The sequence below is a fragment of the Polyodon spathula genome, unplaced genomic scaffold (genome assembly GCF_017654505.1).
Source record: "Polyodon spathula isolate WHYD16114869_AA unplaced genomic scaffold, ASM1765450v1 scaffolds_2179, whole genome shotgun sequence".
NCBI lineage: Eukaryota > Metazoa > Chordata > Actinopteri > Acipenseriformes > Polyodontidae > Polyodon > Polyodon spathula.
This window is the reverse complement of record NW_024473653.1, coordinates 10,001-25,000: the sequence shown is the minus strand read 5'-3', so window position 1 is coordinate 25,000 and position 15,000 is coordinate 10,001. Positions and strand designations below refer to the sequence as shown.

At 41.7% G+C, this 15,000-nt stretch overlaps 6 protein-coding genes across 6 annotated transcripts in view; 2 read left to right on the top strand and 4 right to left on the bottom strand.

The window, feature by feature from the left end:
- Positions 1 to 1,254: 1,254 nt before the first annotated feature.
- LOC121310446 (histone H2A-like) lies at positions 1,255 to 3,737 on the bottom strand. Its single transcript, XM_041243624.1, has one exon. The coding sequence runs from the start codon at positions 3,714 to 3,716 to the stop codon at positions 3,333 to 3,335; it is 384 nt and encodes a 127-aa protein (XP_041099558.1). The 5' UTR covers positions 3,717 to 3,737; the 3' UTR covers positions 1,255 to 3,332.
- Positions 3,738 to 4,308: 571 nt separating this feature from the next.
- LOC121310442 (histone H4) lies at positions 4,309 to 5,609 on the bottom strand. The gene has a single exon (XM_041243620.1). It carries the CDS (start codon positions 4,987 to 4,989, stop codon positions 4,678 to 4,680), a length of 312 nt encoding a protein of 103 aa, XP_041099554.1. The 5' UTR covers positions 4,990 to 5,609; the 3' UTR covers positions 4,309 to 4,677.
- A 1,752-nt stretch (positions 5,610 to 7,361) lies between these two features.
- Positions 7,362 to 8,217, top strand: LOC121310438 (histone H1-like). Its single transcript, XM_041243617.1, has one exon. The coding sequence runs from the start codon at positions 7,435 to 7,437 to the stop codon at positions 8,056 to 8,058; it is 624 nt and encodes a 207-aa protein (XP_041099551.1). The 5' UTR covers positions 7,362 to 7,434; the 3' UTR covers positions 8,059 to 8,217.
- Positions 8,218 to 8,385: 168 nt separating this feature from the next.
- On the bottom strand, positions 8,386 to 8,757 carry LOC121310444 (histone H3.3; the record flags this gene model as incomplete). Its single annotated transcript, XM_041243623.1, has 1 exon — positions 8,386 to 8,757. A coding segment is annotated over one exon (255 nt), but the record flags the coding sequence as incomplete, so codon positions are not given.
- A 336-nt stretch (positions 8,758 to 9,093) lies between these two features.
- On the top strand, positions 9,094 to 12,452 carry LOC121310437 (zinc finger protein 3-like). Its single transcript, XM_041243616.1, has 2 exons — positions 9,094 to 9,877; positions 10,708 to 12,452. The coding sequence occupies exons 1-2, from the start codon at positions 9,442 to 9,444 to the stop codon at positions 11,730 to 11,732; spliced, it is 1,461 nt and encodes a 486-aa protein (XP_041099550.1). The 5' UTR covers positions 9,094 to 9,441; the 3' UTR covers positions 11,733 to 12,452.
- A 2,204-nt stretch (positions 12,453 to 14,656) lies between these two features.
- LOC121310440 (histone H1-like) overlaps positions 14,657 to 15,000 on the bottom strand; it is a 771-nt gene continuing 427 nt past the window's right edge. Inside the window, exon 1 of the mRNA XM_041243618.1 lies at positions 14,657 to 15,000. This exon is cut by the window's right edge and continues 427 nt beyond it. Within this exon, the coding sequence (XP_041099552.1) occupies positions 14,750 to 15,000 (251 nt within the window). The 3' untranslated portion in view covers positions 14,657 to 14,749.

Sequence of the window (15,000 nt, the reverse complement as noted above, 5' to 3'; positions counted from 1 at the left end):
GAACCGTTTTCTAAATAAATACATTTGTATTGTATGTGTATTTTCTGAACAGTTACAGTAGCCTTGCATGCCGATGCCTGAACCATAAAAAAGCCTGATAAATGTAACTCCCAGTGATGTTATCTAATGAAGTTAATTGCTTATTTCTTTTGCTTTGTTTTAGAACTCCCAAACTAATGCAGATGGCAGGTCTCTCTCTCTCTCTCTCTCTCTCTCTCTCTCTCTCTCTCTCTCCCTCCCTCCCTCCCTGTCACTGTTTGTTTGTCAGTGGGGGTGTTGCAGGTCTGTTGTGATGAGTTGCATGTCCGTGTTTCACCTGACAGTAATGATTACACACATCATGCACTGAACAGCACCTGCAACTTGGTATTTAGAAGTTATTTAAGATGTCTAATTAAAGCACAAAGTGGTCTAACATGTTCATATACGAGTGCCTGTTGTTTCTAGGTGTTCATGCATACAGGTAGCTATATAAAGGATGTAAATGGCAAATCTTGAGGTGTTCTAATACATTTGCACTATGCTGAATTGTTCCTTCCATATACATTTACCATCAATAATATAAATACTAAACTGAAACTCAGGGCTGAGTGCAGGGCTAGTGTGAGTTTCAAACCATGTTCTGTTATGTAACTCTGTGTGTATATAGTACTCGAAATCAGCAGGGAAGCCTATGCATAGAGCGCTATAGAAGTGTATTAGAATTGCATAATACATGAAGGGGCTTGTATGGCCTTCTGAATGTTAATAGCTTCTCGTAACATATTAATGAAATATATTAATCTGCTATTTGTTTGTTTTTTTCTAGGCTGTTGAATTCTGTGGAAGGTATGCTCTCTCTCTCTCCCTGTCACTGTTTGTTTGTCAGTGGGGGTGTTGCAGGTCTGTTGTGATGAGTTGCATGTCCGTGTTTCACCTGACAGTAATGATTACACACATCATGCACTGAACAGCACCTAGCTTTCAGTATGAATCTTAAGAAGGTATATCCCCCCTTGTTCATTATTACAAAGGGGAAACTTATCCAACCAGACTTATCCCAGGGCTTTAAAGGACTGAGGTAGAGATGTAGGCTTTAACCTAGAACATAGAATTTCTTTAACTTAGAACAAAGAATTAGCTGGGACTTGATTGGAATCTTTTAAAAGGTTGTGTAGTTATTGGTGTTAAATGCAGTGCAGAAACAAGGACCAGAGGACACAGTTGGTAAATTAGGACAGCAGGTAGGAGACACTTCACACAGAGTGGTGAGGGGATGGGATACCTAGTCATGCTGTTGAGAGAGAATCACTTGGATCCTTAAAGACCCAACTTGAAAAACATTTTTAGATGAGTCGGCAACTAGGGGTCGCTCAATCTTAGATGGGCCAAATGGCCACCTATTGTTCATAAGTTTTCTTTTATATTGTGTGCATTGATCAGGGTTGTGATATGAATTGAGTAGTGTACAGTGTCTCATTGCCATGGGGGGTAATGTGTTTTGTTTTATTGTTTTTTAGGTAAAGCAACACTGTCTGAAGATGACCAGCAACCCATTCATCATGGACACCTATTGGGATCAGCTGCATAGTCTGTGTTTCTTATAGTTGTATTTGTTTGTGTATACAAAAATTAAATAAAGCATTACCGGAAAATGGACAAGTGCCATTGGGTATTACAGATAAAGTTTAGACATAAACAGAAGTTAACCATATTTAATATTTCTGGGGGGGTGCAACCTGTCAGATGCTGTCCTGTGAAGGTATGATTGATTTTTGGAATGTCTTCTCCAAGAAGGCTGCAACAAATGTGATTCCTTCATTCCTTCTAAACCACATTATTGCTAATCTTAAACCCTATGGGAATGCAAGGCAGTAAAGACATGAATATTAAAGGGATGGACCACAATACAGTAAGTGATGCAAAACTGGATTATTTGACCTGCAGGTTAATCATCTTGACTTATTTTAATCCACTTGAAATTCAGCTGATCACCTTCCAGAGTTCGACCTGGGACGATGCTTTTTGCGTTTCTTAATTGTATCTGAAAATGGCACTGTAATGTTACAATGTTTCACCTACAATACATGTGAACAACAGACAGAATTTGTACATGTGTCTTCACCAGAGAGATTGAGCAGAAGCATTCAATGTAACAACATTTTTGTTTTGGTGTGGAGTAGAAGCTCAGAAAGGGCGATGTTGCTTTTACCAAATAAGGAAAGTACGTGAGATTGTCTAGGGACATATTGGAGAAGCTTGTTAAAGCCATTTCTAGTTTCCAAGCTGACAAAGAGTTTGGATATGCATCTGAAGCCTTGTTTTGCAAACATTCCTTGCCTGAAAGAACTGAGTCTCCAACTGCCTGGTATGGATGGAAGAATACTTTATAAAGCTCAAGTTGAGAATTACAGAGCCAGCATTATGCAGAGCAGGGTGTGGTAGCTGCCAACAATGGCAAACAGGATAAACACACCCCAGAATACAAATTCTATGACATCTATTAAAGGGGCAACACCAAAATTACTTGGGATTAATAAAGGATTGTCTGTAAACAAAGAGATAAACTAAATGGGCAACGTTTGCTTTTATGATGAACCATGTCGATGGTGCAACTGTGTGGGGAATGACGTCAGAACATCAACGATTGACAGCCATCTGCAGTAATTAAGTGGTGTTCAGATTTGTTTTAAATCAGCGTATCACCGATTGTTCTTACTCTGCCTGTTATTGTAAAAGGATAACTATAATATTTATACACGCCATGAACGAATAAGAAACGACTAGTATGTTAATTTCACTTCTGTCTTACAAACCAAGTTGTTCCTTTTCGTTGAGTAATGCTTTCATTTTTCAATCGCTGGTGATTAAACGCAGGCAGCACTTTGCTTAGTTGCACACGGGATATGACTGAAGCAACCCCCCCCCCCTTTTTTTTTTTTTTTTTTTTTGAAAAGTAACAATAAACAAAATAACCAAGTTAGACGCATAACCATAAGTTCCTGATTGGACAATTCTAATAAGATTTAGTGACGTATCCGCTATAAAAAATAAAACACATGTTTAAACCGTTGTGTTTATTGCCAGCTGGAAGTTTATTTCATTGGTGCGCCGTGGCAAACAAAGTAAACCAGTACAGTGTTCCTGTGTCGCACTGTTTTGTTTGAAGGAACTTGGCATTACCCACATCAAGCACACCCGCTGAGGTAAGGCCTGTGTTTGATATCGCTGCAATTCTCTGGTTTTAGTCAGACAATAAACAAAAACAGATTCGATGCGCTTTTATATAAAGTGGGTGGCTCTGAAAAGAGCCTTTGGGGGTTTATAAGATCTAAAAGCGGCGTCCGAGTGATTTACTTCTTGGCTGGCTTCTCGGTTTTCTTGGGCAGCAGCACGGCCTGGATGTTGGGCAGCACTCCGCCCTGAGCGATGGTCACGCCTCCCATCAGCTTGTTGAGCTCCTCGTCGTTGCGCACAGCGAGCTGCAGGTGACGCGGGATGATTCGGGTTTTCTTGTTGTCCCGGGCGGCGTTCCCGGCCAGCTCCAGGATTTCAGCAGTCAGGTACTCGAGCACAGCGGCCAGATAGACCGGGGCTCCAGCGCCGACACGCTGGGCATAGTTTCCCTTCCGCAGCAGCCTGTGGACACGGCCGACTGGAAACTGCAGCCCGGCCCTGGAGGAGCGAGTCTTTGCCTTAGCACGGGCTTTACCGCCGGTCTTTCCTCTTCCAGACATCTTCACTATAGTGCAGAATATGACAACAAATGCGCCTCTGCTCTCCTGCTATTTTATACACACACAGGCTCATCCTTGATTGGACAAAATGCGTTGTATACCTATTAGAATATTAAATACGTCATATTGGATGAGGGCGGGCAGAATTTTATTTGTCTGCCTATGATTGGTTGTATCATTCCCTCCCCGCTGTTTCTGGTTGGCGCTGCTCTGCTGCTGTTTGTATTTTGTATCCTCTTGGCTCTCATTTTTAAATTGGAACACAGTGTAACAAAATGTAACCGTTTAGAAGTGCTTAAAAACACACTGCCGCAGAAATGTTAGAGTTTAGTTATATTTCATGGGTTTTAGTTCACCGTTTAGAGTTCTGTGCACTTCAGTTAACTTGAAAGTCGATATTGTTGACTGTCCAGTTTGTTTACATTGTGTAAAGGTTTTATATATATATATATATATATATATATATATATATGTGGTATATATATATGTTTACAAAAAAATAAATATTAATGTTTCGCAGAATTATACACCATATTAAGTTATATATAAATTATATTTTAAAATCATTTGTTATTTACATTATAAAACAGTTTGTGTCCACATGAAAAACATTCCTACACATACCCATCTGTGGTTTGGGTGAGATTATTCTTTTTGAATTCCGTGCCATTGTAAAGTTACACGTTGGTGGTAGAATCGCGAATCTGAGCCATACATTCCCCCCTTCCGACTGCAGAAGTGTTTATGTTTCATGTATATCTAAATGTAAATCCCCTTATGTGTTTGACATACAGACAGACCGAAAGAACTAACGTAAATCATAAAATACTAATTTTAACACATGTAGCTTCTCCTGCTACTACACAAAATGAATGATCAATAAATGGATTTAAACTCTTGCTTGACACAGTGGGTGGCTCTGAAAAGAGCCTTTGTGTTCAAATGTAGCCGATGCAAATCCTTAACCCCCGAACCCGTACAGAGTGCGCCCCTGGCGCTTCAGCGCATACACCACATCCATAGCGGTGACGGTCTTTCTCTTGGCGTGCTCAGTGTAGGTGACGGCATCCCGGATCACATTCTCCAGGAACACCTTCAGCACCCCGCGGGTCTCCTCATAGATCAGCCCGGAGATTCGCTTCACTCCTCCGCGGCGAGCCAGGCGGCGGATAGCAGGCTTGGTGATGCCCTGGATGTTATCACGGAGCACTTTGCGATGACGCTTGGCGCCTCCTTTCCCGAGTCCTTTACCGCCTTTGCCTCTTCCAGACATACTGCAGCGATGTATTTAGAAACACAATAACCGAAAAGAGGGCTGAGGTTCTTTTATATAGACACTGATCGGACCTGATTGAAATATAAGCCAGCAGAGAAGAGCGCGCACACATTAGACACGCCCCCCCTGAGCCGTGTCTGTGAGCGCGTGTTAATCACCACTCTGCTGACTGGCATTCACTGGATAGCGCTGCTGATTAACAACTCCGCTTTATTTACTGAATTGTTATTTGTTTGCAGTTGTTTTAATTACATGGATTACTTTTACAAAAGAAACAGCTGCGTAGATTCATTACACGCTTCCAAATAAGTTTAACTTTTTTTTTTTTCTACATAATGGTTACTTATTTTCTTGCGTATTACAGTTGGATTTGAGCAGAGGCAAATACATGTTCATACACATATTACATTATCAAACTAACAACGTATTTTTGTTTCTCACTAAAAAGACAGAGGTCACCCTCGGCTTGTTTACAAGCACGGGTTCGGTAGCGAATCCGCTGCCACCTCCTTTATTTCCAAGGTCTGAGTGTGGTGAAGAGTGGCGGTTCAATAAATCAATCAGGAGACTACATTCAATAATAATCTTTATTTAACGCAGATTAATAATAACACATAAATGCGGAATGGCACTAAAACACAATATCCTCAAAAAAAACACACAGTATATACCAAGTTTTAAAATACCTTTATCCTGGGAGTATATAGGACCAGGGATAGTTTCACCATCACCAATTATAGGAAGAGGATATGAAATACTGACCACCTGGGGAGCCAACGCTAGGGTAGAGGGTTATGGGCATCCTAATAAATCTACTAGATATAAACACACAATATCCACTACAAACAAGCATAAAAGAATCAAACAAGATACTCCGTGCAATCAATCAAATAATTACAACGACACGTCACTGAAACCAATAATAGAATGTTAATATGTAACGCCCCTAGCTTTTCTAATTGAGTAGTTGCCTGGAAACTGATAACTAAAACTAGACAGGATTATTTTAAAACGGAGCTACCTAAATACAACCAATTAAAAGGTTAACGTTTACTCTGGGAGCCAGTTCCTTTAGCACTACACCAAAAGAAAGGGTCTTGCTGGAGTTGGTGTGCTGGTACGCCCCAAACAGTGTCGGTAGCTGGAAAAGTCTCTGCCCGCTGCTCTTTCTCTCTGATTTCTCACACATGCGCTCTGAAGGGTTTCGAACCTGCCTGCTGTCTGTTGTACTCTCTCTATGTAACAGTCTCGCTGGTCTTAATGTTATCTTGCAGCGGTATACCTGCTCGCTTCTTCACCTGGTCTTAAATACTTCTCTCTCGTCCGCGTCAGGACAATACATACAGAACATCAACATTACACACAAGCCCATACAAAAGGTTACAAACTAAAGGAGGCCATTAGTAGGTTACTGAACCCAGAATCTCATCAAGCAGCTTCTTGAAGGATCCCAGGGTGTCAGCTTCAACAACATTACTGGGGAGTTGGTTACAGACTCCCATAATTCTCTGTGTAAAAACTTGACTCCTATTTTCTGTTCTGAATGTCCCTTTGTCTAATCTCCATTTGTGACCCCTGGTCCTTGTTTCTTTTTTCAGGTCGAAAAAGTCCCTTTGGTCGGCATTGTCAACACCTTTAGGATTTTGAGTGCTTTAGCCAGATCGCCGCGTAGTCTTCTTTGTACAAGACTGAATAGATCAATTATTTTAGCCTGTCTGCATATGACATGCCTTTTAAACAATTTTGATAAATACACCACCAGTAAACAATATTTAAACTACTCCGAGAATGCTGACGGGATGACAGGGAATTAATTTGCTCCAACAAGTGTGGGTCAGGGATAAAAGGAAATAATCAATTCAAGAAAGTAATTCTCACAATCGATTACAAAGGGGCGTTCCGGCAGTGTGGGCTGCAGTGTGTTAACCGCACCGCACATAAAGAGGATTAAATGTCCAGTTATAGAAACCTCACGCTTCAAACTTGTTAATTTGTGTCAGACTCGCCTTCTCGTTTGTGAAACGAATCATGCAGTTACTTTAAATAATAAAATGGCCATTTTATTTAAAGCAAATCCAGCGAAGACAGAGCGAGCAGTTTAGTTTCGCTGGAGGATAGTGACGTTTTCGTCATCTAAAATTAAAAATACAGTAAAGTGTCTTGTTAAAGAATAAGTTATATTGTAAACACAACCCTTCTCTTTTGATCCCTTCGGGTGTTTGGGTTTATTTGTTCTTTTTTGACTATCAAATTGTATATTTAGTGCAGGTAGAAAACACAAGCCAGGAAGTTTTCACAGCGAGTGCGTTGCCAGCGGGTCGGTTGAGTCTACACGGTTCTCATCGTGTCATTATATTCCGCCCTCCGCCTTTCTGCTCACATTATCCAACACAAACAGTCTAGTATTGATCGTCTATTATTGACAGCTAGAAAAATCTAGAAATGGCAGAAACTGCTCCAGCACCAGCCGCCCCTGCCCCTGCTCCGGCTAAAGCGCCCAAGAAGAAGACCGCCACAAAGCCCAAGAAATCGGGTCCCAGCGTGTCGGAGCTGATCGTCAAGGCTGTGTCTGCCTCCAAGGAGCGCAGCGGGCTGTCCGTGGCGGCGCTCAAGAAGATCCTGCAGGCCGGCGGCTACGATGTGGAGAAGCACAACTCCCTCGTCAATAGAGCCCTCAAGAGCCTGGTGACCAAGGAGACCCTGCTACAGACCAAGGGCACCGGCGCCTCGGGCTCCTTCAAGCTCAACAAAAAGGCGGCTGAAGCCAAGGACAAGGCGGCCAAGAAGAAGGCAGCTCCCAAGAAGCCAGCGGCAAAGAAAGCGGTTGTCAAGAAAACAACGAAAAAGGTTTCAGCGAAGAAAGCAGCGACACCCAAGAAGACTCCTACGAAAGCGAAGAAACCGAAGGCTGTAAAGAAGGCGCCCAAGAGCCCGAAGAAAGCGGCTGCCAAGCCTAAAAAGGTCGTAAAGAAGAGCCCGAAGAAAGCGAAGGCAGCGCCTAAACCTAAAAGGGTGACCAAGGCAGCCAAACCCGCAGCGAAGAAGGCGGCTCCTAAAAAGAAGTGAGCAGTTAAAGCAACGATGCAAACAATGAACCCAAAGGCTCTTTTCAGAGCCAACACATCTTTCTAAAAAGAGCAAATTTCTCTTATCTACATAATAAACGTGGCACTGATGTTTTAGTACGCTGTTTAATACTGTAATATTAAAGGAAATCACTCGCTATGCAAGTGTGTATCTCACCAAATCATTGTTTTTGTTTAAGTGGCCTTTCTTTTCATGTAAATAACAATTAACCAGTATTTGATAATTCTGAAGGAATGCAATATTAGTAAGAAACACTTTCATTACAATATAGGGATAACATCTTACAATTGCTTCATGTAAACATAGGACACATATCCAGTACAGCTACGTTTGTTTAAAGCTAATGGAATATAACTCATTGAGAGGAGTGAGTGGCTCTGAAAAGAGCCTTTGGGTTTCATTGTGTTTTAAGGGTTTTGCAGTTTAAGCGCGTTCTCCGCGGATGCGGCGGGCCAGCTGGATGTCTTTGGGCATGATGGTGACTCTCTTGGCGTGAATGGCACACAGGTTGGTGTCCTCAAAGAGCCCGACCAGGTAAGCCTCGCTAGCCTCTTGCAGCGCCATGACAGCGGAGCTCTGGAAGCGCAGGTCAGTCTTGAAATCCTGAGCGATTTCTCTGACCAGCCGCTGGAAGGGCAGCTTGCGGATCAGCAGCTCGGTGGATTTCTGATAGGGGATTTAAATTTTAAATAATTTTTTATGGATTTTATATTTTCTATGTAAGATTGAATTGTAAATTTAAAAGGGGTGGGGAGTTAATCAATCTTTATTTCATATAGCGTCTTTCATAGTGGAACACCACCACAAAGTGCTTTACAAGATGCAGTAAATACAAGAAACTTCATAATACTTCAAATAGAGAAATGCATAATACATGATATACAGTGGAAAGTGCATAATACATGATACTAGCATAATACATGCACTGGTACATTAAATACAGTGGGAAGTGCAGAATACATGAAATAGTGCATTAAATATGACACTGTCTGCAAGCTAACCCGTTTAATCCGGGTTCGTTCAATGAGAATTGATTGTAGCCATGCATTGCAGATTTCAAAAAAAAAAAAAAAAAAGGTTCCCATGGTAACTGTGGGAGGGGTCCGGTAGGTGGCGCCGGCGCTGTAACAGACTGGCTGATACAATGTTGCATTCTCTGCTCTCAACAATCTGGCAATAATAACACGGAAGCACACGGTCTTTGTTGGCGAGAGGACACACGCATGCGCTGAGTAGCTTCATCAACAACTATTCGTGTTCAAGACGATTGATGATCGTTCTGGAAAGAGAAGAGCGGACTGCGAGTTTTCCAGTATAAACAGTCTTCCCCAAAGCAGAAGAAAAGCCGCTGTGTTTGCATTAATGAAAGAGGGGAGAGTGAGGCCCGTCTCTGAAATGAAAGAAGAGATGGATATGTGCGCATCCTCCGCGTCTCTCCTGGAAGAAGAACTCGCCTCTGCTATCGAGCCTGCAGTGAAAGCGGCTGTGCTGAGCGTCATGTCTGCATTAGCAAAGTTCGTGGACAGTAAATGTGCAGTTTTCCACCTCAGACTGGACGAGAGAGACCACGAATTCGAAAGCGTGAGATTGCGATTGGAAATAGCGGAGAGCGAGTTGAAATCGATGCGGGGCGGAGAATACACGAGCACTGGCGATAAAAACTTTACACAATCTCTCACGAACACCAGTGAACAATACTGCGGGGTTGGGTTTGATATCATTCATGTACCCGAGCTGGAGCAGGGAGAGTGCAGTTTGGAGCACACAAGGGCAGCGGAGTGGAGACACGCAGTGGAAGGTGAGTAGAAATTTAATACAGCCGCGTTGCTTTCTTCAGGAATGGAGTAAACTACTGGTAGCAGCCTTTAGGGGATCCTTACTGCAGTGTAATAAGAAACCCCATACAGAGTGCTGCCTGTGTCCTATTGGCGCTGCTCTCTCGTCAGTATAATACAGCTGCACTTGCACTAGATCCTCCTGGGAGGCGTAGATAAAGAGAGCTGCATTGAACTGTGTGTCTCTTGTGCTGTAATCCTTTCACTTCCAGGATGTATTTTATTACCATGAAGTGGGACATAAAGCAAGCCGCCAAACTGCAACCAAACATTTCAAACATGCTGATCACATTATTGAATGCTATTGTATCTGATTAAGACTCGGTACACACAACTGCAATTCTGTTAGTGATTGTTTAAGTATGATTGTTGAGTGATACAATAATGGAACACTGTTTAGAGGCAACACTTACTCACACATTCTTGTGAAAGACAAGGAGATGACAGCAGTGGTGTTAACATCGCCTCGGAAGAGCTTTCTAGTAGCGGCAATTAAAACACATGAAGCTGTTTCTGATGACAAAGGCATGTTAGTAGATAAAAAGGAAAACACGTTTCAGAGTGCCGTGTTATTGTGCAGAACATTTAGATTTTGTGGCAGGACCCTACATATGAGTTTATTTTAGTAAAATTTCAGTTCTGTGAGATTCTGTAAATACATCTCAGGATCCACCAGAACACACTGAGGGTAGCACTCCTCGCATTATAATGACAGGTTACTGTCTGTGCAATCTGCAATGAACACAGTTTATGATGTAGATTTTACAGTGTTTCACTCTTCTCTTTGACACAGGTCCTGCACAGAGAAATGCTCTCCCTCATGCTGAGGAAGGGTCGAAGGCAGAATCAGCTCCCATTCAAGAGGAGCTCTTTGCCCAGGAATGGTGCAGGAGTCCAAAGCAGGCTACAGAGCTGACATCTATTGAAGGGAAGGTGGAGGAGGAACCTGCACTAGATCCTGAGCACATTAATGAAGAGATCCCTGGAATTGAACCGGTCATCATTAAAGATGAGGTCCTTGAACTTGAATCTGACCCCATTGAAGAGGGGGGTTCAGACCACTTTGAAAGATGGCAGCAAATTCACACAGGAGAGCAACTGCGTCTCTCTACTTTATGTGGGAAGAGTCTCAGTACTTCTACAGATCTGAAAAGACACCACCTAATTCACACAGGAGAAGGACCCTACTGCTGCACTGAATGTGGAAAGAGTTTCAGTACCTCTACAGATCTGAAAAGACACCGTCGCTTTCATACAGGAGAGAAGCCGTATTCCTGCATTCAGTGTGAGAAGAGTTTCAAACAGTTGCACCATCTTAAAACACACCAGCAAATTCACTATCGAAATAAACTGTTTCAATGTAATTTATGTGAGAAGAGTTTCACTCAGCTAGAAACCCTGACATTGCATCAGCAGACTCACACAGGAGGGAAACCTTATAGCTGCAATCAGTGTGCGAAAAGTTTTAAACAATCATCACAGCTTAAAGCCCACCAGCGCATTCACACAGGTGAGAAACAGTATCAATGTGCTGACTGTGGGAAGAGTTTCATTCTGTCTGGAGACCTGAAAAGACACCAGCGAATTCACACAGGAGAGAAACCATATAGCTGTGATCACTGTGGGAAGAGATTCACCCTCTCAGGAGCACTGACAGTACATCAACGAATCCACACAGGAGAAAAACCTTATAGCTGTGATCACTGTGGGAAGAGATTCAATCAAGCAGGAAATCTGATGTCACACCTTCGGGTTCACGCAGGGGAGCCGTCGACACTGCGCTCAATAAGAGAGATTTTATTGTCCACTCCCAGTTGAAAAAGCTCACAGTATCCAGACACTTCACTAGGAGCAGCAGCACTGTACCTTCATCACAAGAGGACTCAGTCTAGTGGAAGCGAAGAGTATATAAGACCCTGAGATGCAACTGGAGTTCTCCATCCCTTTGTCAAAATGAACTTGTCTTCTGATCCCTGATTGTCTGAGTTATTAAAATGTAAATCCTGCGAATCCTGATTTTTTGCATTGATGTGTTGTTAAGTTTCATGAATACAAGCTTCATTTAGTTAATACTTTTAGCCTGTCTGTCACATTCTTGTCCTTCAGCACTGCAGAGATCAAAAAGGTCAATTGCAGAATTAAAAGTCCCATTAAATACTTTTTTTTTTTTTTTATTGTGGTGTTCCTGAACGAATAGCTAATCATGTCCTTGTTATTAATTGGCAAAGGTTTTAATGTTCAATCGATCTCATGAGTGCTGTGGTCCAACCATTTTGTTTAGGAATATATAGTGACTTGCGCTGCGGCTTTTATAACGTAGTTTTTCACACTCGGGCCCCTTGCTCACTAAATATCTTGGAACCCCTGAATAGATCATTTCTAGCAATGCAGAATGACTATGTGGGACAATTGATCTTCATTTTACCCCAAAACATGTTACTGTAATGGAGACAGCCAAAAATAACATCTTGCAGAACTCCTTATATTGAAGAAATTGTTATCTGTAATCACTGTATAATGTATATAAATACATATATTGCAAACACCAAGTTTACATTGTCATCAATTCACTGATATGTGCCACATATACCTGAGTATGGCTCGCAGACTGTTTATATTACAGATTATAAATAATGTTAACCATAAAGTTCTTAACCATAACAGTAGTATTTGTGTTTGGAAATGTTACAGAAGATACATTCATGTTATCTGAACCTTTAATTCATTTCCAGGAAAATATAGGAATATGGTATTATAGATTCTAAATAGAATAAAATGGTTCTGCAGTACAGGTTTGTTTTTAAGTTGCAACTTATTTAATTTATTCATTGAGGACTGCACTGGAAAGGGGTGATTGATTTCAATTAAAAAAATTCAAGCGTGACAGCTATTACTTTACAGTAGAAGCTTAGATTACTTTTTCATGTCCTGTTCTTGCCCAGGACGGGAGTGGAAAGTGTTCATACATTGTTTATTTTTTTATCCTGATATTCTAAGTGGGTCATGCAAAGGCAACAGCCTCCTGAACCCACAGCACTGCATACCCTTCTGCGCTCTACACTGCAGCAGAAAACACATGCTCTCCAACATCACGGAGAATCCATTAGACCGGTACCCCCGACACATCACAGCGCTGTACTTGTGAACTCCACGACCAGCCCATCCATTACAGTGCTGCATCTGTAATACCTGTTCAACTGTGGTGATGCAATATAGAGCAAGACATCAACTCAACCCCCGACCTAAAATTCAAACCATGACGTGAGAGTAATGAGGTAACTAATATATCTTTATATTTGTGCAACAGAAGCGCCTACAAACTCAAGTGTTCTGGTATCTGACTAACACTGTCTAAGCAAGGGTGCTGGAACTAGGGGTGCTGGGTGTGCGGCAGCACCCCCTTGGTTTTGCATAGCTTCTGTCATATAAAAGGGTTGCAGTTTTGTTCAGTTCCAGTGTCTAAGTTTGTACTGAGTTTCAAGAACTTGGCCTTTTAGGTTATGCTGCAGCACCTATGCAAACACACACTACACATGCACACACACTACAGGACCTTAATGCATCTAAAGAACCCAGTCTAGAGTTTGTTGCCCCAGGGATCATTGAGCTACGAGATAACACAAGCACTAGGTGCTACCCTACTCTTTGACCGTGTGCTACGTTAGGTGCTACCCTACTCTTTGAACTTTCAACCCTTCCACAAGAGGCGCTATAAAGCATGCAAAATGACACAAAATCAGGGGATTTTCCCATAACTTGGGTAAGAGGTAGGGCCCCCAAAGTTTGTATTTGGCCATTCGGGGACAAGAGGAACAGTGTTGTTTTTGGCTGTGCCACCCGCTTCAAAAAATGACTTTTTCAGTCCCAAAACACACTGGTATGAAAGCTTTTTGGAAGTTGGAGGCATTTCTTGGCAAAAGGTTCAAAACAAAAGTTTGAACTTTTTGGATTGGACTTGTCAAGCAGGTTGTGTCAATCGAATCACTTTCTTTTTAATGTTTGATAATACCAAACCGTGAGAATTGCAGCAATGAACAGTTTGTGTGTGTGTGTGTGTGTGTGTGTGTGTGTGTGTGTGTGTGTGTGTGTGTGTGTGTGTGTGTGTGTGTGTGTGTGTGTGTCAAACACAGGCCTTGCCACAGCGAGTGTTGCTGACATTCTCCACATCAATCACACGTTCTTTAAAAGGGGTCAGTCCGATACAATATCAATTCATAGGTTTACATTGTCTTCGATCGAACTACATTGAAGTATGCTTCCAGTTAGCAAGCCGTCGTGTTTTAGTTTTAATCATTGGTACAGCAATTTGCCAACAAGGAGATTGTATTTTACGTTTAGGTTTTTCTTTTTTTTTTTTTTTTTTACAAAAGATTTAGAAGTGAGTAGTTTTTCGAGATTTACGATTATACTGTAAATTTACAGTATAATCGTAAATTTCGAAAAACTACTCACTTGAAAATATTTTGTAGTCATTTTTGTATTACTTTAGTATAAATACATGTTAATTTGGATTCATGTGTTGTTTTTTTCTGACTTTATGTGAACGAAAAGACACACATTTGCCCGTTTTCCCATTGGAAATAGTGATATTTTGAAATATCACTGTCCTGGTCACAAAAGCAAAGTTTGTGGGGAATAATAGCCATCTTCTATACTTTTGAGGCATAAGCAATTAGGAAATAACACTTACTACCCAGGAACAAAAAAAAAAAAAAAAAAAAAAAAAAATTGTTACACGGTGTTATGTAGACAAGGGAAATCTGCTCTTTTTAGAAACATGTGTTGGCTCTGAAAAGAGCCTTTGGGTTCATTGTTTGCATCGTCGCTTTAACTGCTCACTTCTTTTTAGGAGCCGCCTTCTTCGCTGCGGGTTTGGCTGCCTTGGTCACCCTTTTAGGTTTAGGCGCTGCCTTCGCTTTCTTCGGGCTCTTCTTTACGACCTTTTTAGGCTTGGCAGCCGCTTTCTTCGGGCTCTTGGGCGCCTTCTTTACAGCTTTCGGTTTCTTCGCTTTCGTAGGAGTCTTCCTGGGTGTCGCTGCTTTCTTCGCCGAAACCTTTTTCGTTGTTTTTTTGACAACCGCTTTCT

Excerpts from the sequence above, each read along its gene's own strand:
- LOC121310438 (XM_041243617.1), top strand. The coding sequence starts at position 7,435 with ATGGCAGAAACTGCTCCAGCACCAGCCGCCCCTGCCCCTGCTCCGGCT.
- LOC121310446 (XM_041243624.1), bottom strand. The coding sequence starts at position 3,716 with ATGTCTGGAAGAGGAAAGACCGGCGGTAAAGCCCGTGCTAAGGCAAAG.
- LOC121310442 (XM_041243620.1), bottom strand. The coding sequence starts at position 4,989 with ATGTCTGGAAGAGGCAAAGGCGGTAAAGGACTCGGGAAAGGAGGCGCC.
- LOC121310437 (XM_041243616.1), top strand. The coding sequence starts at position 9,442 with ATGAAAGAGGGGAGAGTGAGGCCCGTCTCTGAAATGAAAGAAGAGATG. Across the intron at positions 9,878-10,707 it reads GTGGAGACACGCAGTGGAAG|GTCCTGCACAGAGAAATGCT; the intron begins GTGAGTAGAAAT and ends TCTTTGACACAG.